Raw genomic sequence first — 22,802 nt, 5'->3', positions numbered from 1 at the left:
TTCGAGTTAAACTTGATTATGAGCCAGCTCAATCATTTAGGCTCGATAAAATTCGAAATCATTATATAATATATATATAATATTAATAATATTTTACATATTATATTATACGTTTGTTATATTCTAAAATTTGTTTAAGTAAATTATCATGTAATTTATTTTTGTAGATTTTAGTTTTGAATTTTAATGTTATGTTATCTTTTCTAAATATATGAGAATTTCTATCAATTTATATTTTTATAATACTTATATTTTTCTTATTTTAAGCTTAATTTAAACCTTAAATAAGATTGATTTAATTCAGATTAAACTTAAAATTAGGCTTGAATTAATTAAGACTTAAAATTACTTATTAATCTACTTATTTAGGTTCGAACTCAAAATTAATTTGAATTAAAATAATTATAATTCAAACTTGACGATAAACTTAGGCTAAAAAATATTTTCAATTCAAACCGGCTAATTAAGCTCTCACCTCTGTATAAAACTCAGCTCTATAAGTTAAAATTAGTAATACCGTGCTACAAAGCAAAACGAAGACTATTATTTTAAGTGAAATTTGGAGACAGTAAGATCTTGAAGTGGATATCCCTGATATTATAATCTTGTATGCTTATTAATTTAAACTAGAATAGAAAAGTAAATGCTTATCAAGTGTTTGGTGTGATGTGCTGTTATGCATGTCCTCTACGCGGCAATGATTATTGACTCTCTCTTTCTTCTCCCCGTAGTAGTTCTACGTGTAGCACTCCTTTATATATATATATATATGTGTATATCAAGTCAAGCTTGCCATTGCAGAAGCTGTGCAAATCTCTGTGAGAAAGAGCAAAATGCAACTAATACAAAAGCCCACAACGACTAAATCGCTATTTGTCCCAAGATGTGCCATAAATTATAGATTTTCCGGCATGTCAAAGAAAAATTCCATCCCAAGGAACACCTCATCCATCAATCACCAATATATATATATATATAAACACACCAAATAAAGACAGGAAATGCAACTCGAACAGATAATAAATATTCAAGGTACATAATCTTGCAAATTGACTAGGTAGACAGATGCTTCACCTCAAATAAGTAATAATAAGAATCACATACATACAGTCAACAGATTTCTCGATCAATAATTCAAAAGGATAGCACAACTATAGAGCAGAAATTTTTTTCCTCTGCTTTCATGATGAATATTTATATTTTCAACCACTCAAAGCAACAGCAGAGGCCCCAGCAGAACTTTGAAGGGTATTCCCTTAAGAAAATCTCTCTGCTGAATCCGACGATATAAAAGCTGAAGGATTGCTTGCCATGAACCATTGTAACACGTGTGACTGGCACGACGGAGATTATGTGCCTCTCCGAAATGACCCTCGCTGGTGTTGGAATAGGAGAACGGCTGGCAATAACTTCTGATGAGAACTTGTTGAGGAGATAGGAATCAGCAAAGAAGGCAGGAGTGCACTGATATGCCTGAATGTTACACAGTTGGACCCCTCTGGCTTTATGGAAGACTTCCTCAGGAACTGAGGCGGCACCACTTGTTGCACAAACCTTTCTGTTCGAAAGTGTCCTCCTGACACAAAGATCAACATAACAGGAATTAATTATTTAACTCAGCTCTTTCAAGTTCGCATCTAAAAAGTTTGTGACTTTACAAGCCGTATTCTTTCTTTAAACTTGTCATCAGCTCACAATCTCATATTGCAACTGGAACAAGAATATCCTTATAAAACAGAGGCCTACATACCATCTAACAAGAGCAATGCTGCGAGTGAGAAGAGAGCCTTTTCCCCCACACGTCTGGCATTTTACTAGCCCACGTGATTCACATGTTACACATGGCAGAATTCCCTTCCCACTACAATTTGTACATCTGTCAAAATAAAAGTAGAAGAGAAATGAGCATCATAATAGAAAGTTTGATGCAGTAACCGTTTTGTTGTACTACACTAAAACGATGCACTTACACTGTATCGGATCCATCTCTATGAGCAATCAAACCCCTCCCATAGCATGCAGGGCATTGACTCATCTGATTTTCCTTATAAAATCCTTTCTCTTGACCAGAATTGCACATGGGGCAGGCTATCCCCCCTCGACTGTCGCAATCTGTCAATTTTACATGAATAGTACATTGGAGCTACAGCCTAAAATTAGAAAGCAAAAGAAGACTTCTAATAACATGAAAGCATTAAATTAATGTCTATGCTTATGGTTTAGCTAAATCAAACACAGCTTCTTACTTCAGGAAGGATTTCCATAAAAATGGATACCAAGAATCAGGAAGTTCATGGTCTAGAAATCATGAATGATACTAAGATTCAAAATTTTGGGATCATTTGATGGACATGATACTAGATGGAAAAGTAGCTAACTGTAAATTTAAAGTTCTGCAACAAGGTTCATACAGAACAAAATCTACTCTCATCAGTGAAAAGAATCTTACCTGAGCATTTCTCGACAGCTTCAGAATGAGGAACCTTAACTCTTACTTCTTTGTGTGGTATAAAGAGATATGGAAACTCAGACCTCAGATCCAGTTCCCATATTCCAAGTTCTGGTCCCTTATCCCTTCCATCAATTTTCCCACCTAAGTATGGCTCCTTTTCTGTTATAGCTTCCCTCTCCTCTATGAAACTTTCTAGCATTCCGACATACACATTGCAGTCTTCAATGGCACATATTTTCCACCTACGAGCAGGTCGACTTCCCCAACAACAACGATGTCCAACATGATCGATAAGTAGCTGCCTGATCTCCACCTCATCCAAGATCTCCCTATAGGATTATTTCATCATTATCATGAAATTACCACTTTCAGAAATTATATACGACTAACTAAAAAACAAGGGACACACAGAACAGAATAAGGCTTCAAAGGGAAACATACTTTTAGCAACACATTATGAACAAGTATCACAAATTCCAAGTGCTGCTCCACAAAATTGGCATTAATCTGGAGTATCAGTGTATTAGGACATACAAGAGATTTCTAGTCCAAAAAATTCTTGAAACCTAAGCCCTAAATTCGCATGTAGGATGTCAAAGTAAATCCAAGCATTTATGTTTTGTTTACGACTTGCTATGTTAAAAAAAGATGTCAAGAAATTTTGAGACAATTGCAAGAGGTTTCAAGTGGATGTCTTTTTAACAGAGTAGGGTGAAATGAGGTTTCCGTGTCCAAATTCACTGTAAGTGTTTGTAACATATTAATATATCAATATAGTCTGGAACTAAAACTGCATATCAGTGAAGATTGGAGACAGACATTTTCAATTACAAAGCAACGGCGAATATATGACAAGAACAAGAAAACAGTATTTAGAAACCATTTAATTATATTTTGCAATAAAATTTCATATTTTCATTACCCACCTCCCAAATTCCTTTGAAGTATATCCAGGATGGTAACCACCATATACTCCTTGAGAAACAATTGCTTGGTCTGGTGTAAATGATCACAAAGGAAAGGGAATTGAAAATTAACAATAATGACAATAATCATAACGGTAACATTAGCAGTTAGCATCATAGTAATGAAAATAACAGCAGCAGAAAGAACATTTTTAGGTGGTAATATCATGGCAAGACAATATCTTTGACCTTACATACAAATGTCAAAATAAACATTGAGGAAAAAAAACCTGCCCAAATTCATTAGCATATAACATAAATGTCAAAATCAAATTAAATCTTTTGTCAGTTAAATTGCTTAGCTCAGCACTGAATTGTACTTATTGCTCTGTCGAACAGTTGCTATCATAATCATGTTACTGGGCCACTTCCCTGTTGTCATCATAGAATGGCTTGTAATACCTTTCATCCGATCTGCTTTACTCCATCTCACAAGTCTTCACTGATCACTGGATTTTTGTATTCTAAAACTATACCTATACAACATTCCTGCTTCACATTTTCAGTGTGTAACAAATTAGCCAGGTTAACTGAATTCATCTCATGATTTTCAACCCTTACATGATGCTTAATGGCCCTAAATAGTTTGAGTTTTACAAAATTATCTCTGGTAGAGTATAATTCAAGTGCCTCAAATCCACAAATATACCAAAACTCTGAATATCTCTTTATCAGTGGCCAAATTCTCAATGCAGTTTATCACCAGGAAAACTAACGAAGTTTCAACTCAAGAGACTCCTGACAAATCCCAACATTACTTATTTTTGAGCCCGATCATTCTTTGGATAACAAACAGACTTTTAGCTACTCTATCATTCTACTAATTCTTTTACTAAGTTTCTCTTTGGGATATCTAGATGGCTTGGTAGTATTGGAGCCTAGGGACAAAGTTGTCGTTTGCAAACAAAACATGCTTTCTTTTTTTCTTCTTCCCTACAAGATTCCATTTTTCCACTTCGTGATCTTCCTTTTGTACACAATTCAAGGGCGCTGCAGGTACAAAAGGAGGCTTCGTCTAGCAATTAATTTAGTAATATACCATGTAATAATATGAGAGAACCTCATCACGCCAAAACCTAATGGCTTAACTCAAAGCACTTGCTTGATGCGAATTAAAAAGAAACCGTACGCTCTAACTTCTAAATTATGAAAAGAAATTGACTTCGTACTACGGCGAGAAAAAATAGATGCATAGTTATAATTATATACCGCTGGGATGATCGGGCTCGGGAGAGGTAACGAGCGCGGCGTGGATGGAAGGTGGATAGTAGCGATCGGAGAAGGCGGATGCCGATCGAACCTCCTCTATGCTCACTTCTTCTCCCCACGGCACCGGTGGCGGCACGTGCAAGGATGAGCTCCTTCCCAGGTACTGGTACGATCTCCACGATTCCCCCCCCTTTGCTCCTTCTTCCCCTTATCAACCACGATTCCGAGAAATTCTAAGATATATACATATATATACATATATATATATATAGAGAGAGAGAGAGAGTGAAAGAAAAAATAGCGAGATTTGTGTACCTGAGAGTAGAGGTTGCTCCATTTTGGATTCGATGACTACTTGAGAGATGGGAGAGGAGGGAGAAAGGCGTGATTAGGAGCGCGAGAATCGGAAGGACTTGTGAAACGATGATTCCTGACACGTGTTTATATAGAACAGGAACAGGACATTTCAAGGTCAATAATTGCCTTGGAGACTTCCTTTTCACCGGGACGCGGTCAGGCAATGTGAAGTGCGGAAACAAGGAATTAGTTGGAAGAATTTGGTTGCTGAAGAACGAAGGACGAAGGTAATCGCTTCGTCGTTTCCTTAACAGCTAAGAAGGCTGGGGTGGGACCTCGAGGCGGAAGCCAATCGATCTGGGCTACATTTGTCTACTTAAAAAAGCCTTTTGGGCTTTCGGACCCGGATAAGCCACTAAAAATTTACTTATTAATTATGCCCCTATGCCTCTATGCCTCTATGCCTCTTATGTCTCTCTCTGCTCCCTTGTCGTCGTCGGAATGCTAAACCTTCTCCGCTTGCCTCGTTATTTCTCTTTTCCGACAGCTTTAGCATCCACTCGAACCTTCGCCCTCTCCTCCATTAGTTCTATCACTTCCTTCGACTACCCTCACCTTCTTCGCTCATGCAAAAGTCTCAACTCTCTCCTTCCAATCCACGCTCGTCTTCTACTCCTCGGCGCCGACTCCGACTCCGACGACTCCATTCTTACTCTACTCCTTAACTCCTACTCCTCATTCCACAGACCTGACTCAGCTTTCGCTGTGTTCAACTCCTCTCCTAATCCTACCGTCATCTTATGGAACTCCATGATCAGATGCTACACCAGAGCAGGCGAGCACAAGAAGGCAATTAGTTTCTACCATCGAATGCTGGAGCGCGGAATCGAACCCGATAAGTATAGCTTCACCTTTGTGTTGAAGGCCTGCGCTGGTGCTCTCGACTCGCAAAATGGTATTTTGATCCACCGGGAAGTTGGTAGAAGAGGATTGGTTGGTGATGTCTTTATTGCCACTGGCCTTGTTGATATGTACTGCAAGTTGGGTATGGTTACAACTGCACGCGAGTTGTTTGATTCATTGCCTGTGTTGGATACCGTCACATGGAATGCGATGATTTCTGGGTTCTCACAGAGTGGTAGTCCTTGCCAAGCTTTGACGCTTTTCAGGAAGATGCAGGAGAATGGTGAATTACCCAACTCGGTAACCATCCTTAACTTGCTTCCGGCTATCTGTGAATTGTCTTATCATTTGTTGTGCAGAGCAGTTCATGGTTTTGTTACTAGGAGATGCTTTTCAGATGTTGTTTCTAATGGTTTGATTGATACGTATTGCAAATGTGGGAGAACTGAGGTTGCTCGAAAGCTCTTTGATGGGATGTCGAATGATAGGGATGATGTTTCTTGGGGAACAATGATCTCAGGTTATGTACATAATGGCTTATTTATGGATGCTCTGGATCTTTTTGATGGATTGAGAAGATCAAATGTAAAGTTGAATCAGGTGTCTGTGGTGAGTGCTCTTTCAGCTGCAGCAGAGCTCGCAGACTCAGAAAGGGGGATGGACATTCACAGGTATGCAGTCCAGAGAGAAATAAATTTTGATGTTGCAGTCAATACAGCACTTGTTACAATGTATGCAAAGATCGGAGACATGGAGAAGGCGAAATTACTGTTTGATGGGATCCAGAACAAAGATATTATTGCTTGGTCTGCCATGATCTCTGCATTCGTCCAAGCTGGTTACCCAAGAGAAGCATTATCTCTTTTTCAAGAAATGCAAATGAGAGGAATCAAACCCAACAGGGTTACACTTGTCTGTATTCTTCCAGCTTGTGCAGATTTGCTGGAGCTGAATCTAGGGAAAAGCATACATAGCTTTGTGTTGAGATCTGACACAGTTTTGGATGTTTCAGTGGGGACCGCACTGGTAGCTATGTATGCCAAGTGTGGTTCCTTTAAATCAGCGCATGCTCTGTTTGATGGCTTAGAGAGTAGAGATGTTATAACATGGAATGCCTTGATTAATGGGTATGCTCAGATAGGGGAGGCAGATAAGGCTTTGAAGATGTTCCAAATTTTCCACTCAGAGGGAAAACAGCCAGAACCAGGGACAATGGTTGGTGTGCTTCCAGCTTATGCTCTCTTAAATAACCTTAGAGAAGGTACTTGCATCCATGGGATGGTCATAAAGTATGGGTTCGAATCTGATCTTCATCTGAAAAATGCAACTATAGATATGTATGCCAAGTGCGGGGACCTCCCATCTTCTGAGAATTTGTTCAATGCCACTAGATTTCATAAAGATATTATCTCATGGAATACAATGATAGCAGGATACATGCACAATGGACAGGCAAGTGATGCAATATCAGCTTTCCACCTGATGAGAGCTGAAAATATCAAGCCCAACCTAGTTTCTCTTGTGAGCCTATTACCAGCAACTGCATACCTGGCTGCTTTAAGAGATGGTTTGACTCTCCATTCTTATGCTATAAGGTCCGGGTTTGAGTCTAATGTGCTTGTGGGTAACTGTCTACTTGACATGTACTCAAAATGTGGAAGGCTTGATTATGCTTGGAACTTCTTCAATCAAATGAGCCATAGAGATACTGTATCTTGGAATGTGATGCTTGCTGGTTATGCCGTACATGGGCAAGGTGATAGTGCAATCTCACTGTTTTCACATATGAAAGACAGTTGCATAGAGGCAGATACAGTGACTTATCTTGGAGTCCTCTCAGCTTGTAGGCATGGAGGTTTAGTTGCTGAGGGCAAGAAGATTTTTGATTTGATGAGACATGAAAACATAGTGGAGCCATACCTGGAACACTATGCTTGCATGGTTGATTTGTTGGGACGCGCTGGTCAGTTGGATGAAGCTTGGAATCTGATCCAGAGAATGCCAATGACTCCAGATGCTGGTGTTTGGGGAGCTCTATTGGGTGCCTGCAGAATGCATTCCGACATAAAAATCGGGGAAATTGCACTGAAGCAGCTAGCCAGACTAGAACCTGCAAATGCTGCTCATTATGTGGTTCTCTCAAATATATATGCTCAGGTTGGAAGGTGGTCTGATGCTGGAAAGATGAGAACAGCGATGAGTGAGACACGGCTAAAGAAGACACCTGGCTGCAGTTGGGTTGAGATTAAGAACATCATTCATGCATTTAGAGTTGGTGATCAATCACACCCACAATTCGAGAGCATGTGTGACTTATGGAATGATTTGCAAGCTCAGATGGAGAAGATGAGCTAGATACACGTTCAGTGCTACATAATGTGGAGAAGGAAGCCTTCCTTTATGGCCATAGTGAACAACTAGCCATATCATTTGCTCTTATAAATACAGAACCAGGGATGGCAATCCAAATTATAAAGAACCGCCGTGTCTGTGGAAGACTGCCACAATGTGACAAAATGGGTCTCAAAGATAACCAACCGTAAGATAATTGTCCAAGATGCTAGTCGTTTTCACCATTTTGAGAATGGTGTATGCTCATGCAAGGATTTTTGGTGATTCCTTATTGAGAATCAAGAGCTGATCATTCCAATAAATGGCCACAAAGTCATGGCATGGCAAGTTGGAGGTTGTTATTGAACAAGGCAAGGGCTGTCTTAAGTTCTTCTCGGAATAGGCCCAAGCAAATGGTAACTTTCTCGTTCCTCTCTTCTTTTCTCATCCTATTGGTGTGTTTACATTATTACATAAAATTCCAAGGTTTAGTTACTTGATAACTAGTTATGATTTTGAAAGAAGGATGTTACACATTCTTGTAATAAGCCTGTGAATGTCTCGTTCTCCTTGTCAGTTCTGACACTGATAATTTGATTGTCCAGCATCTGTCATTGCTGTTCATCATCATACCTTAAAATTGTGCCAGATGTGAGTAATCTCATGCTTATGGCATGGTTTATGTTTGCTTGTCTCAAGCAACTAGAGGACATAATACTCGTGGCTCAGGGTAATACATTCTGGCTTATGCAACCTTTGGTACTTTTTATATATGAATTGTTTTACTAATAAGTTTTTGGAAATTGTATTACCTACTATGACTTTGCAGGTTGCAAGCACACTGTTGGTTATAGACTGTACTGGAAAGCTGCAAGTCTCTTCTGTGCAGTATCAAAGGCTAATGGATGCTGAATAACATTCAGCCTATTTCTATCTCTTGTAGGTTGCTGCTAATAGTTTGCTCTTTCTTCAATTAAATAGCAGATGCCAACAAGTGCTAGTATGTCCTGGTTCAGAGTATTTGCTTTTTGCCGCAAAGAATTTGTTATTGGAGGACCTTCTTGATCTTGAACACGGGAAGGCAAGGTCTCTTTGCACTGCTCATTTCTTAGATAAAAAAGGGTCAGTTGCACGCCTCAATAGTCATAAATCTTAAAATTCTTGATGCTGTAATATTTTTTTTTTCTATTTGTCCTTTTAGTGTTGCTTACTTGTTATTTATATATTTACTTTTTGTATCTTTACCCCTTTCATCACACTGAGGTTAGAGCATACTCGCGTTCTCAATGTACCACTTGATCAGTATGAAGGTTCATTTTCTTTGCATCTTGTCTAGAGTCGGTGACTGGGTTTTTGTGGGCAGCTTCGATTTCATCTAATTGACAACATTTTTTATAAATGACAGCAGGTAGTGAAATCCGGCAAGGCAACCTCATCTGTTGCCGTTTTAACTTTTGTATCATTGAAACTTCTGGCATGTATGGTGAAAAGAACAGCACTGTATTCAATATAGTCAACGAAGAGATTTATCTCTAATTTTCACTCTCGGAGAATTAATCACAATGACCAAAGGAACAGCACTGCTAAATCACAGAAAAGTTCATCAGGCAAAGAAATATTTAAGGTAGACACTTATCCTGTCTGATCAATATTATAGAATGTTGCAGGAATTATGAAGGTTGCTGAAATTATAACTCTAGTACACTAAAGTTGAATACCTCTTACATTACATATAGGAGTTAGCCCTTTATATAGAAGAAAAAGGGGTAGTCTAACAGCTTATTCTATCATCACTACAATAGTAGTCTAACAGTAGAAGATTAAGTATCCATCGTCATTATCTTAGTATCCCTCAAAATATGACTTAAATCACAAGATCCTTGATCATCAAAATTTCAATGAGACATGACAATGTGCTCTGGTTTGCAATTCTTGTATTATACAAGAGATGCTTTGGAGAGGTTCATTTGACATTTAGCAGAATATGCTAAGATATGACTGTCACATTTGGCATTCAATTCATCATTTGAAGGCAGAGTCAAGATTCAGGAACAGAAGAGAAAATAAAAATAAAAATAAAGCCAGTACAAACTTCACAACCATAGTCAAACAGTCGCAACTCTAATTGGCCTCTAGAATTGAATGGCAAACCAATGAACAGCCCAAGCAAAATTTAAATAGGCTAAAACAAGATTAGATTATAAGAGTTCATTTCTTCCTCGCTCTCTTTGGCGTTTATGGCTTCATTTCCTCATCCTCTTCGATCTTTGGTGCTAAGAAGAACCTGATGTAACCCATTTCTGCAATCTTGTACTCGACCACCACCGGCAACTCGGAAGATAAGCTGATGGTGACGGTCTCAGACAATGGGGTTGCCTTGGTGAAGGAGTTCATATACCTCAGAGCAAAAGTTAAGGACACTGGCTCTTGCATTTCAATAATGGTAGCTTCCTCTGGCTGCATAGGTTGAAGAATCTCGTTAGGAAATCAAGCAGGAGAAAAAGAATAAAAAAATTTAAACCATATTACAAACATACTGATTAAAAGCTAAATGCGTTAATCTAAACTGGAATGGATTAACATTGAACTCATTTTTAACCTTGTCAACAGTCTTATTCTGCCTGCAAACAATATTGGCGGTTCCAATGTCTCCCGCAGTAGAGAACTTCACACCTTCTTTTGTCACAGAGATAACAACTGAAACCCGAAAGAGAGATAAGGAAGGTTGGTTATATCAAGACTGCAGAGACATTTGACTAGCGAAGCGTTTGATCAAAGAAGGTACCAACCAGTATCTCCGATGCTGCTGAGATCCTTGCATATCCTTGCAAACTCCGAGGATGGCATCCGCACAATAGCGTGGTACTCGGCATCCGGAATGCCGAGATGCTCGCTGTCGATGTCCATAAGCTTCATCTCGAAATCCGCAATCTTGTCTTGATCTTAGATATCAAAATCAAGGTATTAAAATCATTTACACAAGTATTTGAATCCAAATTACTAAAATGCACAAGAAACCCAGAAGCCAAGTTGGCTTACTTGGGCTTTCGAACATGAAGGTGACGGTGTCCCCGCCGTCGTCGGCCTTGATGGTGATGATATCGTCGTTGCCGGCGCAGCGGAGCATCTTGGACATGTTGTTGAGGTTCATGCCCATGGAGAGGTTGCGGTCGCAGCGGTAGTGTTCGAAGCCCTCGGAGCGGAGGAGGAGGGCGACGAGCGCTACGTGGCTGGAATCCATGGCCTGGAGGGAGAACCCCGTGGCCGAGCAGTCGAAGTTGGCGTCGGTCACCAGATCCTTGATCGCCTCCAACACCTTCTTCAGGAGGCCGCCCTGAACTAATCGAAGCTCCAACATCTCCGACGCTTTTGATCACTATGTATGCGTATACTTTCTTGGTGCTTTCCTTCGAAAGACCGGCGTTAACGGCGGAAAGGTGCGGTGGATTTTGGGGGCTGGAGAAGGGGGGACGAAGAAGGCTAGGGATGCTGTTTATAAAGGCTAGAGGCGGGGTTTTGGCGGGAAAGTGGATGCTTTCCCGCCATAGCTCCGATTTTTTCACCCCAAATTGCCGCGAAATTATAAAACTAAGAACAAAATGAAACGAAGAAAATTTCCAGATGCAATTAATTATCTTCAGCCGTTTGACGCTGACGCATCATTCAACAAATGATTTGAGAAAATGACGTGCAACCTACTAATAAGGAACAAAAACAGTCTATACACAGTGATATCAGTTCAGTACCTGTTGGCTGTGGATGGGCTTGGGCTGTCCACATAATCAAGTATAAATAAGCAAGCTTAATGCATTAGTTTTGATTCAAAATTAATTTTAAGCCAGACTAGAAAGGATTGAAATATATACATAAAATTTAAGACTTATTGTATCAAACATGTAAAATTTCATATCTACTTTTCTCATCATGCTTATTCAACTCAAATTTACTATAAGATTGGATGAGAACAATTTATATGATCTTAGAAAATGTGAGTCATTTTAGTCTTGGCTTTGCTTGAGTTGAATCTAAATGAAATTTTTATTAAAAAAAATTAAAAAATTCGTGGGACTCTAAAACTGACTGACCTTTTAATACTTCATCAAACCCGCAAATGTTGTCGTTTCAATTTTCTTCCCTCTCCCCTTGAAGATTCCACGGCCTTACGTTACCAACCCACCTCCCTCAGAAGATTTCTTCGTCCACCTCCGTCTCTCCTAACCGCAACTTAACATCCTTGACCTTCTTCTTCGTTCCCCCACATTCTCCGGCATTAGATCGCCGTCCGCTGCCGGAATACACCGGATCGTCGGTGACCATGTCCGAACACGGATCGGAAATCTCCTTCGCTGGAAGATTCGTGAGCAGCGCCATCGCCGCCTGTTTCGCCGAGGTAAGGCTCCATCACTCCCTCCTCAACCCAACGGACCTCCGACCTTCCACTCTGTAACTAGCGATCTCCTCCCCATGCCGAGTAGCTTAGATCTGTTTGGTCACACTTTTCAGATCTTGACATTTTGATCCAAGTCATCTCAATTTCTCCGTTACAGTTGCATCTGCTGTGATTAACATCTAATTGAAGCATAGGGTAGAGTGGAATCAATTCCACATTCTCTAACTTCTTCAGGAGTTCACGTCATGTTTGTCACTCTCTCGTGTTACTATTACATTTTATTTCTTTCTCTAGCTATGCACCATTCCTCTGGACACTGCTAAAGTGAGGCTTCAGCTGCAAAAGAAAGCGGTCGCAGGGGATGCGTTAGGTGTGCCCAAATACAGAGGACTGCTGGGCACAGTCATGACCATTGCTCGCGAAGAAGGGTTGGTCGCACTGTGGAAAGGCATCATACCTGGGCTTCATCGCCAGTGCCTTTATGGCGGCCTCCGTATTGGATTATATGAGCCAGTGAGTTCCATTTTGTTCTAATATTCTTGGTTTAATTTTTTTTTTTACTTGGATTTATTTTTTGTTCTTTTTCAGTCTGATCCATTTACTGTTTGTCTTCTTGGAAGGTTAAAGCTTTTTATGTAGGTGATAATTTTGTGGGAGACATCCCTTTGTCGAAGAAAATTCTTGCTGGTCTTACGACCGGTTGGTGTCACGCAATGACTCACAAATGCTTCATTTCTGACTGTGTTAATTCGTTCCTGACATACTAAAGTGGATGTGTTGTAATTCAATTAGGCGCACTTGCGATCGTGGTGGCAAATCCAACCGATCTTGTGAAAGTACGACTTCAGGCTGAAGGGAAGCTTCCATCTGGTGTACCAAGACGTTATTCTGGAGCACTAAGTGCTTATGCTACAATTATAAGACAGGTGGTTGTTTGAATGTTAATACTGGCAATTGTAAGTGATGATCTTTTATGAACCTGCCCATTTTCTTCTTTCTAGGAAGGACTTGGGGCTCTGTGGACTGGCCTTGGCCCTAATGTTGCACGCAATGCCATAATAAATGCTGCCGAATTAGCCAGCTATGATCAAGTGAAGCAGGTGCATCTGTTTGATGAGTGACCATAAGTATAATTTGATGTTTAATAGAGCTCTTGTTATTATTTGCTTATATTTGCTTTATTGGTCCAGACGATTCTGAAAATTCCTGGGTTCACTGACAATGTTTTCACTCATCTCTTAGCTGGATTGGGTGCTGGATTTTTTGCTGTCTGTATTGGTTCTCCAATTGACGTGGTAACCACTACTTTACCGATCCATCACTATACTACTCTGACCAAGCTTCATTCTACGATGACTGATCTGCTATGATGAAATGCATCTACATTTGTTTGCTTATAAATTCTGTAGGAGGCTGTAAATACATGGTAATTTGTAGTAGAACTGTGAGTGATAGTTGTTTTAACTTTTAAGGACCTTAACTCTGTTGGTGATGGCTACCTGCTTCAGTAACAGGTGAAAACATGATGCCAATTAAATTGAAGCTTACAAACTGTTAAAACTATGGCAAGTTCCAATATGTAATGTGCACCTTGATGCCTGTCATTTGAAGACCTGTTTACTGTAGCCCAGACCCCATTTACATATTCTATTTATTTCTGTTACATTGTTCGACTTTCACATATTTATCTGCAAAAAGATTCTTCGGTCTTCTGATTATTTGATGTCAGTCTAGCATCTTTATAGTTTCTGATTTAATACCAATCTAAAGCATGCATTTGGATTGCTGTTAACTAGTATATTATGCTATGCTATTTTCTTTTGGTAAGTAGATATATGAGTATATACAAATCTGCTGAACCTGGCAGACTGAAATGACTTTTCACAGGTGAAATCAAGAATGATGGGAGATTCAACTTATAAAAGTACACTTGATTGTTTCATCAAGACTTTGAAAAATGATGTACGTCCACTTCCTCCCCTATTTTCTGCCTATAATTGCTAAATTGAACTGGTTTGGCAGTAAAATTTTGCTGACAGTACGTGTATCATCACTTGTTAAGCAGTGATGATAATGTTGATAGCAATTAATTCTTCCATGTTGACTGGTAAATGCAGAGTTCATTTTGCAAATAAGAGCGGGATAATTGTACAGTTATCTGAAAATTCAATTACCGCATGCTTATGAGCTGAATTCTCTCTGGTTAACTAGGTAATAAGATAGATATTATCAGACAGAGAAATTTCTAGTTTGGTGTTATGCTCATCAGATACTGATTGCTCATTAATGCTACACAGCTGTGAACAAAGTAGTGCTGGATCGTTGTATCTTCTAACAAGTTACACATGAGAGAAGCTGATAAGACATACTCTAAGAATAACCATTGGGGTTCTTTTTCATAGCACGGACAGTGGGCAGTAAACAATATCCTTTTATTGGATCTGCTATGAGACTAAAGTTTCCCTTTTTCTTTTCTCAGGGACCTTCTGCTTTTTATAAGGGGTTCATTCCAAATCTTGGCCGGCTAGGATCATGGAATGTGATTATGTTCTTGACATTGGAGCAGGTATTATTATGTTAGTAGAGTAACACATGCTTCTGCTGGCATTCTCTCTCTTTTTAGACAGCCTGAAGAGCCAAATAGAAGATCTCTGAGTAGCCGAAATAAACAGCATACTTTAGTTCGTGTCTATAGAACCAGCTCTTTATCTTCACTTAAAAGGAATAGCTCAATTTGTAGCACCCTTCTCGTTGAGCATCTAACACATATTCTTCTCTTACCTTTCCCTTCATAATGTAAGAGAAATTTGTCTTTCATTTCGCTCACTACATCAGAGCACCCCTGCGCTTCTGCCATCAGTCCATCAGTGACTTTCTTTACTGAAAATGCCTTAACCATATTTTGCCTTCTGGATGTACAGGTTAAAAAGTTCTTTATGAGATAAATCACCAAATTGACACAGTCGCCTTTGACGAGTTGCTGGGCGGATCAGATTAATGTTTGCCCGTTTGATTGCTGTTGTGCATTAGTATTGTCAATGATCTGCCCATACATCCAGACTTCATCAATCTTTTTTGTTGTACACGTTGCTTGGAGGCTTCAATCCGAGTTTCATCTCATTTATTGATCATCCCTTTTCTGGGTATAAGAACTGACAGCAAGATCAGTATTTTTCTCGACTGCGACAGAACAATATTTGTTTTGAACTATAATTTGTTGCTTGTCTATAGATTATCAATGGAATTTTCAAAATATTTATGTTACTTCACGTTGTCATAGCAAACAGTGGCTGGCTCATACCTTGCACGAATTTTCAGGAAATACCAAACACAATATGTGTATATATATCTACATGTACTTAAATTCATTTCTATGGGAAGAGAGAAAAGGAAGAGAGAAAAGGAAGAGAGGGCCACCCTAGCCAAGCAGTGATACCCGGTATTCCTCGGCAGTGCCCTCAACATTCTGCTTTATTATCTCGAGTGAACTTTTAGTGGTCTAATTTCTGCTAGCATGATGCATCCTAGAACTGGTGACCCCTTTTTCTATGGAAATTTCGAGGGCATCAATGCTCTTCTTAAGAGAATGCCGCCGTTCTTTTCTAAGCAAATGGTATTATTCTACTTGAGAATATAACAAGAAGATTAGATTAGGCAGCGAAGAGCAAATCAAGAGTCAGGAAGTATGTTCAAGTTACATCTGCACCCAAGCAACCCAAATATATTGTACATGCCTACCTCAGACTGAGCTTAGTAGATCCCTTCTAAAGGTACAAAGGGGATCAGTTAAACCGATATGAATGGTCACAAACAAATGCACGACTTCGAAAAAAGAAAAAGAAAAATTAACTGTACAATCAGTTATAACCACACACTCAAATGGAGAAGAATTCCAGCAGTACAACCTAGGTCATCAATTGTTTCAGTTTCAAAGAGCACATACCCTTTGTACCAGCAGCACACTCCTTTCTACCATACTTTGCTCTAGGAATCAAGAAATTATTCTCAGTTTACCTCTTTACAAGCAATTAGATATCAATTGCAGTGCCCGCAAAGTGGTCAAGATCCTGAGGCCACAAAACATTGAGAACTACGGTGTGAGTGTGACAGATGAAAGAAGGAAAACAAGGGCAAATTTCCAGATTTCTTACCAAATGTAGCATCAGCTTTCTTTCAGTATCTCTATGATGCAATTCATGATCTTGTTAAAGCACTTCATGGATACTCTCTCATATATTCTCTCATACATCCAAACCTCCATGTATGCTAGCTTCATGTATCTGTCAATACATTCTTCATATTTCTCATATAGTGCTGGGATGGTTAGAACAATAATAAGACCTGCATTAAGCCACTGAGCGGATTATCACTCAGGATTATATGTTAGTCATTACATTCTTGAAATTTAATTTCTGTAAGTAAACCTTTTTCTGACGAATTACAAGCAGCAGATATCAGCAACCAAATGATCAACAATACAAGTTACCTACTCATGCTCATCTGGAAGTGGAAACACATGCCTCTATATCCTTCAAAGAGCAATAAAACTCCACAAACTACTCCTAGTTAGCCCCCAAATTATTCAGACAAAAAATGATATACCAAGTCAAGAATATTAATTCACTTAAGTTATTCCACAGAGACACAAGACAGTAGCATTTTCATATTATTATGCTAGCACTAGAAATTTTAGGAAATGCCATGAGAGACCCATACTTGTGTAAATCATAGTAGGGAAATCAGTCAAACTGCCAACGATGGAGATCAACCATAAATATATAGCCACTCCATAGAAAAGCTTCGAGTCCTTTCCCAGTGCAATATCGTGAAAGATTGAAAGCATCATATTGATACCAGGATGCATGAAAGCTGCTACTTCCCTTATGACTTCTTCTGAGATGTGCATCTGAGGTATAGGTGGAGGAGGCCTGCACCCACATCAGCTTGTAACTGTGATTAACACATATATAGAAATAGAAATAGGAGAAAGTTGACTGAGTGTAGGAAGAGCTTTAGAGGAAACAGTTGAAAGAGAAGATAGATTAAAAAAGAAGAAGAAAGAACTTGGATTCACACCCGACATTATATGGCTAGAAGACCTTCAAGAACATCATATGACCATAATAAACTAGCTAAAATTATATCATTCTAATGCTGTCGCAGTCAAAATGAAGTTTGACCATAGAAATGCCACATATTGCGGGTAAAGATAAAGATAAAAGGAAGCAGATGAATAGCAACAAATGGACATAATCGGAAATACCTGTTGAGAATTTGAGCAGCCTTTGCCCATACGAAAAGAATGGTCAACAAGAGCAATAGAACATTGGAGAGAAGCGACAGCAGAGTATATCCAGATACCTCAAACACCACCCAAGCTGCCAGAGTTCCCAGCAGTGTACCGATCGTTACATGTCTTCTCTTCCAAAGCATCACATCAGCCACTGGAATAAACGAACTCCACTATAAAACCTAATTGATTCCTAGCAATTGGAAGCAAAACCTAAAAATTATTACTCACCGATTCCTCCCCCGAGGAGCTCGTGTAGGGATCTCGGGCTACCTGCCGATCGGATGGAGGAATCCATCGGATCAATCTCGGATTGGGAACGATGTGGAAAGTGGCTTTGTATTTCCGTTTAACTTTTGACCCGGTGGTGCGAATGCGATCGAGGGGAGGTTGGTTTGAAGGTGGAAGAAAAGTGGCTGGGCTGCTGCTGCTGGTGGTGGGGCTGCTGGAATCCAAACAGGCTGTTAAAATTAAAAGACATATAAAAGAAAAAGCTATCATCCCAATCATCTCTCTCTCCCTTAATAGATTTTTTGGATAAGGGATGATAAAGAGAGAGAGAGAGAGAGAGAGAGAGAGAGAGAGAGAGAGAGAGAGAGAGTGGGGTCGTTTATTAGAGTTTCGACAGCCATGACTGCTTCAGCACTTGCACCTCCTTGATTTATAAGCATAACTTTTTATTCTTTTCTCCTTTTCTTTTATTAGCGTAAACAACAAGATAGTTCAGTGGCAAAAGTATCAAGGCAGCAAATGGGAGGTGCATGAATGAGATAATAAACCCAATCTTATCTGGGCATTATGTCTACAAACGGAAAAAAAAAAGGATTCTATTTTGTTGGAAGACGGAATTTGCCTCGTGATGCTAAAGAATTATATATGTCATGATGTTGTGACCAACTACCTACTAATCCCCAGATCAGCAAGCACCCCAAATTTTTAGTACGAATATAAGATGAAGATTAAAAAAAAAAATGTATCACTCGATACATTCTTACGTATTTATATACCTGAAAGCATATATACAACAATGATAAGACTTCCCGAAGTTAAGTGTTTTTTGAAGCAAATAGCTGCATCTATCGCAGTGGCGCAGGGGGGGGAAGCTTCAATCATATCAGTTAAACGTAAACCTATGTTATAAACAGTTCCTAGTACATACCAGTTAGAAGGACTAGAACCATTCATACAACTTTTTCTCCAGTTGAAATCAAAATCAACACCTGTGCAGATGTCTCAGTAAAATTAAACAGCCCACAGAAAGTTATTTGGTACACTCACTTCAAATCGAACTTGGTCATTACTGTCACCAAGCATATAAAATTCCATGAAGTTCCAAAATTCAAACAAGTAAATCGTAGTGGTTCTTCCCACTATATAACAGTCTGACTGGCACCCTCTTCTTCACTTTTCTTGAGCCCTTTGCAAATTCAGATCCATATTCGGCAATAGGTATAAATCCGTTGCTCCATCCTCCTCCAGTATGCTGTCATGAACAAACTTCACTTAATAAGATGATATAATCGGAAGCATCTGGAATGCCAGTTTGCCTAGAGAGTGACCGCCGATGACTATGAGAAAAAAGAATTCTCAACTCCCTTGATCTATTGTGCTCATAGTGTGAAGCTTGATAAATGAAACTGAAACTGTTTTCTACTAAGTAAACAATATGGATGACAATGAAACATAATGAATATATTAAATTCTGTAAACATCTCCAGAGGAATCTAAAACCTCCAAATGAAACTGGTAACTTACTTCATGCTCTGGTATATACACAGTGATTGGCTGGTGGCACAACTTTGACAACACCTGAAATGTATTCAAATGTCAGAAATTAGATTCAACCAACCAAGATATAGAAATACCTGTATAGAGATAGTTGTATTACTATTCAAATCTATTTAGAGAAACATACATCCATCACGAGGAATTCAAAAGTTCCAAAACATGAAAAAGGAAAAACAACATTTGAGGCTTAAATCAACCAGGTCAGAACGCAGGAGAAAGTCTACAAATGAAAATTCGACATACTAGTTTAAATACTTTTGTCTAAAATACTCACCTATTGAAAGACAGTTCTATTGCCTGTAAAAATATCAGAAGATAACCACAGATATAAATCAAGCTATGTCAAAGTCTCTGTACAGAAAAACACATATATAGGATATCCTGTAGTTGATACATAATTTGTCTCACAACATAATTTAAACAACTGTGCAAATTGTAAGAACAGTTACCAATAGTTCTGACTCGCCTCCCCAAAAGTCAGATCGTCTAATCCGCTGGCAATAGCTACGAAATAGTAGGTAATAGTTAACTTCTAGTTTAGATACATATCTTTGGACCATCTATAACTCACCCATAGCTGCAGAGGAGCTCACCGTTTCAAAGACTCTTCCACTGTAATTGCTATTAATGCTTCTTCATACTTAACTCTTTCTGTTTCACTGTCACATATAACTTCTTTGACAGCCATCCGCAAATCATCTTGAGAATCACAGTAATAATACATCAAGAAGATTAGAAAAGTCAACATGTTGAAGTATAATTGAAGAATCGGAAATGGAAGCAGCTCACTTTCATGAATCAAGAATTTAAACCAATGACTACAGTTAATGCAGATTTTGACTAGAAAAAAGAAAGAGAAATTTCGTTATCCATCTGGATTTACACCACATATGGACAACCCCATGAGGGAACTTGAAACTCCTAATTCTGAAAATTCATAAGAACAACTAATGTTAATAATAATAATAACAATGAAATGCAGTTTAAGAATATCCCTGTTGAATAATAAACATTGTCCATTTTTTTAATTATGTACTATAGTTAAGGTCAAATTGAAGCTTCTGCTTGATCATGTACAGATTGGATTTCAACCAGCTTAAAATTGGTGCTTGATTGACTTCTATTTTAGTTATACATAAAGGAAATAAGCCATAATAAAAACAAAGACGGAAGAATGCTGAAAGATAAACAAGATAAGCATATAAAATGATTTTATCATCATAAGTAAGAGAGATGCTTCCAATGGACATCCTTATTCATAGGATTCATTATTTTAGTATAACCGTATGTGTTTAATCTATAGGTGTGAGAATACACACTAACATATTTTTCACTGCTATCTGTACCAAATTTCTACAGCCTTAACATATATATATATATATATATATATCTCCAACCAACTTCAAATTTTAGAGATGAGCATAACATTATATGCCAGGATACCGATGATAGCAAACATAAAATCTGAGAAACAAAAACTTATATGCTAGAAAACTAAACAAAGATGATCTTACAGATCCAGCCTACCTGCATCATCTCTCTCTTCCATCGGGGTCAATGTAATTCCTCTGCCCTTTGCCATTCCTTTTACCTGTAAGTATGATTTTGAGGTTCAAGGAGAAATAAATTCTTAGTTTCTCACGAAACAACAGCATGCAAAAACAAACTAGAGTACTATCCAAAGTATCCATTAATTTACCAAGGCTCGAAACATGCAACGGCCATCACCTGTCACCTTCTGAACTGAATAATGCTCCACTTTCTTCATTGCTGCTGATTTCCCACTCCTTAATTTCAAAGTGAATACAGCAAGTGAAATGGTCCATTTCTTTCATATTTTCATACATTCAAGACCTTGCAAAAAACTTGGGAAGAAAATAAATAAATTAAAAGGAAAGAAAAAGCATACAGTGAGGAGCTGATTCTGGCGAACATGGGAGGGTCATTTGAAGTTGCAAAGTTTGGCAAGTTGAGGAGCTCAAACTTAGCAGTTCCATCTCTCAGCTGTTGAAGGAGAACCTCTACAACCAAATAAGAAGAAGAAAGATCAAGGAATTGTCGATTGATATATTTCACAAAAAGAGGGGCAGTGAGGAAAGTACCATTCGAAGGTTTGCAGCTGCTCGCCATGGAAGTAAAAGAAAAACAGTTTCCTTCTTGAAATTGCCAAAATTACGTAGCAAAACGTCCAGGAAGTTCTTCTGTAACACCTAAATCCCATATAAAAAATGAGCCGACCAAGCATTGAAATTGATAAACGAGACGTTGTAACATTACAATCTTCTGTTCATATCGGACAACCATCAAACGTAGACAAGAAAAGTACACATGCAAGATTTAATTGAGCACGCTCACCAAGCATACGAGCAAAAGGTCACAAAAATGAAAATATTAAGTTGTTTTTTTTCTTCTACATGATGTATGATTCCTATAGTGTGTCCAGTCGAACAACATAATGATCCCGCCAACTTTCTTAAAAAGAAAAGAAAAGAAAAGAAAAGAAAATTGAACTGTCATCACATTATACAAAATCCAAGCATGTTCTCATACTGAGGAAGTAAAGGAAGTGGGTGGGAAACGCAAAGACGGCATTCACGACTAGATGAGCATAGGAAGAACCGATTGAACAGAAGAAGAATAGGATATGCCGAGAAACTAAAAAAAGGGAGCGCGAGGAGGAAGAGGATAAGATGGGATTCATATTCCATACCGTGCCGAAAGGAAAGAACCTCGTGGATTGGTGAGTGAGTGCGGATTTGAGCTTGGACTGCTCGCCTATCTATCTCTCTCTCTCTCTCTATCCACTGGCACGTGACCCCCCTCTAGTGTTTGACAGAATGACTCAATGGGAGAGGACGAAGGTCAACTAGAAAGATTTTATTAGACAACATTAACAAGGTCTTAAAGCCACAGCAGATGATCACATCACATCGGACTTTCATCTACGCCGCATCGGTGCATGTTAAGCGAGTTCAACCAGATCGAATCGCCGGGAGGTAAAAGAATGTAGACCCGAATGAGCTAACATCCTTTGTTTTGTAGGGAAATGATCCAATACGAATGAGCTTGCAAATTGTTGACCATCAAATAAGGTCTAGCAGACATGAGTTGTCATTTCTATAGCTATAGGATAATTCTAGTTACCGGCCATTTGCAAACTGCTGTCCGGATCAATGC

General features: G+C 38.8%; 6 protein-coding genes across 12 annotated transcripts; 2 read left to right on the top strand and 4 right to left on the bottom strand.

Annotated features, from left to right (window-relative positions):
- Window positions 1–989: 989 nt before the first annotated feature.
- Window positions 990–5,273, bottom strand: LOC140781592 (uncharacterized). Its single transcript, XM_073127643.1, has 7 exons — window positions 4,942–5,273; window positions 4,627–4,833; window positions 3,379–3,448; window positions 2,450–2,781; window positions 1,971–2,112; window positions 1,751–1,876; window positions 990–1,576 (listed from the first exon to the last, which is right to left on the bottom strand). The coding sequence occupies exons 1-7, from the start codon at window positions 4,961–4,963 to the stop codon at window positions 1,195–1,197; spliced, it is 1,281 nt and encodes a 426-aa protein (XP_072983744.1). The 5' UTR covers window positions 4,964–5,273; the 3' UTR covers window positions 990–1,194.
- A 104-nt stretch (window positions 5,274–5,377) lies between these two features.
- LOC140782831 (pentatricopeptide repeat-containing protein At2g39620) lies at window positions 5,378–9,483 on the top strand. Its single transcript, XM_073129640.1, has 3 exons — window positions 5,378–8,573; window positions 8,763–8,887; window positions 8,987–9,483. Exon 1 carries the CDS (start codon window positions 5,425–5,427, stop codon window positions 8,179–8,181), a length of 2,757 nt encoding a protein of 918 aa, XP_072985741.1. The 5' UTR covers window positions 5,378–5,424; the 3' UTR covers window positions 8,182–8,573; window positions 8,763–8,887; window positions 8,987–9,483.
- Window positions 9,484–10,140: 657 nt separating this feature from the next.
- Window positions 10,141–11,849, bottom strand: LOC140782833 (proliferating cell nuclear antigen-like). Its single transcript, XM_073129642.1, has 4 exons — window positions 11,197–11,849; window positions 10,947–11,099; window positions 10,757–10,854; window positions 10,141–10,614 (listed from the first exon to the last, which is right to left on the bottom strand). The coding sequence occupies exons 1-4, from the start codon at window positions 11,513–11,515 to the stop codon at window positions 10,393–10,395; spliced, it is 792 nt and encodes a 263-aa protein (XP_072985743.1). The 5' UTR covers window positions 11,516–11,849; the 3' UTR covers window positions 10,141–10,392.
- Window positions 11,850–12,258: 409 nt separating this feature from the next.
- LOC140782832 (mitochondrial uncoupling protein 1-like) lies at window positions 12,259–15,811 on the top strand. 3 transcript variants are annotated; one of them, XR_012107960.1, is made up of 10 exons: window positions 12,274–12,547; window positions 12,842–13,060; window positions 13,168–13,246; window positions 13,340–13,473; window positions 13,549–13,647; window positions 13,738–13,842; window positions 14,435–14,509; window positions 14,665–14,758; window positions 14,845–15,113; window positions 15,469–15,811. XR_012107960.1 is itself a non-coding variant. In XM_073129641.1 (9 exons), exons 1-9 carry the CDS (start codon window positions 12,473–12,475, stop codon window positions 15,490–15,492), a joined length of 897 nt encoding a protein of 298 aa, XP_072985742.1. In that variant the 5' UTR covers window positions 12,259–12,472; the 3' UTR covers window positions 15,493–15,811. The 3 variants fall into 3 exon arrangements, 1 of the variants encoding a protein (XP_072985742.1); XR_012107961.1 differs by having other exon boundaries at window positions 15,027–15,113; window positions 15,469–15,502; XM_073129641.1 differs by lacking the exon at window positions 14,665–14,758 and having other exon boundaries at window positions 12,259–12,547; window positions 15,027–15,113.
- Window positions 15,812–16,179: 368 nt separating this feature from the next.
- On the bottom strand, window positions 16,180–18,508 carry LOC140782835 (reticulon-like protein B12). 2 transcript variants are annotated; one of them, XM_073129649.1, is made up of 6 exons: window positions 18,069–18,278; window positions 17,909–17,991; window positions 17,811–17,830; window positions 17,264–17,475; window positions 16,699–16,888; window positions 16,180–16,614 (listed from the first exon to the last, which is right to left on the bottom strand). In XM_073129649.1, the coding sequence occupies exons 1-5, from the start codon at window positions 18,133–18,135 to the stop codon at window positions 16,710–16,712; spliced, it is 561 nt and encodes a 186-aa protein (XP_072985750.1). In that variant the 5' UTR covers window positions 18,136–18,278; the 3' UTR covers window positions 16,180–16,614; window positions 16,699–16,709. The 2 variants fall into 2 exon arrangements, with proteins under 2 accessions (XP_072985750.1, XP_072985749.1); XM_073129648.1 differs by having other exon boundaries at window positions 17,811–17,991; window positions 18,069–18,508.
- A 491-nt stretch (window positions 18,509–18,999) lies between these two features.
- Window positions 19,000–22,683, bottom strand: LOC140782834 (OVARIAN TUMOR DOMAIN-containing deubiquitinating enzyme 3). Of its 4 annotated transcripts, none has more exons than XM_073129643.1 (9): window positions 22,336–22,683; window positions 21,728–21,835; window positions 21,535–21,646; window positions 21,325–21,412; window positions 21,153–21,216; window positions 20,219–20,324; window positions 20,075–20,129; window positions 19,593–19,646; window positions 19,000–19,320 (listed from the first exon to the last, which is right to left on the bottom strand). In XM_073129643.1, exons 2-9 carry the CDS (start codon window positions 21,753–21,755, stop codon window positions 19,177–19,179), a joined length of 651 nt encoding a protein of 216 aa, XP_072985744.1. In that variant the 5' UTR covers window positions 21,756–21,835; window positions 22,336–22,683; the 3' UTR covers window positions 19,000–19,176. The 4 variants fall into 4 exon arrangements, with proteins under 4 accessions (XP_072985744.1, XP_072985746.1, XP_072985747.1 ...); XM_073129645.1 differs by having other exon boundaries at window positions 21,728–21,826; window positions 22,336–22,681; XM_073129646.1 differs by having other exon boundaries at window positions 20,075–20,119; window positions 22,336–22,468.
- Window positions 22,684–22,802: the final 119 nt, after the last annotated feature.

This window comes from Typha latifolia, chromosome 2, assembly GCF_019914945.1.
Source record: "Typha latifolia isolate L0001 chromosome 2, TyphaL0001v2, whole genome shotgun sequence".
Taxonomy (NCBI): Eukaryota; Viridiplantae; Streptophyta; class Magnoliopsida; order Poales; family Typhaceae; genus Typha; species Typha latifolia.
The sequence above is the reverse complement of the archived record's forward strand: the minus strand, read 5'-3'. Positions and strand labels throughout refer to the sequence as shown.

Coding starts and splice junctions, on each gene's coding strand:
- LOC140782835 (XM_073129648.1), bottom strand. CDS start 18,135: ATGGATTCCTCCATCCGATCGGCAGGTAGCCCGAGATCCCTACACGAG. Junction 17,992..18,068: donor GCTCCTCGGGGGAGGAATCG/GTGAGTAATAAT, acceptor CGTTTATTCCAG/TGGCTGATGTGATGCTTTGG. Junction 16,889..17,263: donor CCCTACTATGATTTACACAA/GTATGGGTCTCT, acceptor GGCTTAATGCAG/GTCTTATTATTGTTCTAACC.
- LOC140782831 (XM_073129640.1), top strand. CDS start 5,425: ATGCTAAACCTTCTCCGCTTGCCTCGTTATTTCTCTTTTCCGACAGCT.
- LOC140781592 (XM_073127643.1), bottom strand. CDS start 4,963: ATGGAGCAACCTCTACTCTCAG. Junction 4,834..4,941: donor GGAGCAACCTCTACTCTCAG/GTACACAAATCT, acceptor GTGGTTGATAAG/GGGAAGAAGGAGCAAAGGGG. Junction 1,877..1,970: donor AGAGATGGATCCGATACAGT/GTAAGTGCATCG, acceptor TTATTTTGACAG/ATGTACAAATTGTAGTGGGA.
- LOC140782833 (XM_073129642.1), bottom strand. CDS start 11,515: ATGTTGGAGCTTCGATTAGTTCAGGGCGGCCTCCTGAAGAAGGTGTTG. Junction 10,855..10,946: donor CAGCAGCATCGGAGATACTG/GTTGGTACCTTC, acceptor TTCGGGTTTCAG/TTGTTATCTCTGTGACAAAA. Junction 10,615..10,756: donor AGAATAAGACTGTTGACAAG/GTTAAAAATGAG, acceptor CAACCTATGCAG/CCAGAGGAAGCTACCATTAT.
- LOC140782834 (XM_073129643.1), bottom strand. CDS start 21,755: ATGGCGAGCAGCTGCAAACCTTCGAATG. Junction 21,217..21,324: donor GTTGCATGTTTCGAGCCTTG/GTAAATTAATGG, acceptor TCATACTTACAG/GTAAAAGGAATGGCAAAGGG. Junction 20,325..21,152: donor GGAAGAGAGAGATGATGCAG/GTAGGCTGGATC, acceptor GTGATTCTCAAG/ATGATTTGCGGATGGCTGTC.
- LOC140782832 (XM_073129641.1), top strand. CDS start 12,473: ATGTCCGAACACGGATCGGAAATCTCCTTCGCTGGAAGATTCGTGAGC. Junction 12,548..12,841: donor TCGCCGCCTGTTTCGCCGAG/GTAAGGCTCCAT, acceptor TTCTTTCTCTAG/CTATGCACCATTCCTCTGGA. Junction 14,510..15,026: donor TCAAGACTTTGAAAAATGAT/GTACGTCCACTT, acceptor TTCTTTTCTCAG/GGACCTTCTGCTTTTTATAA.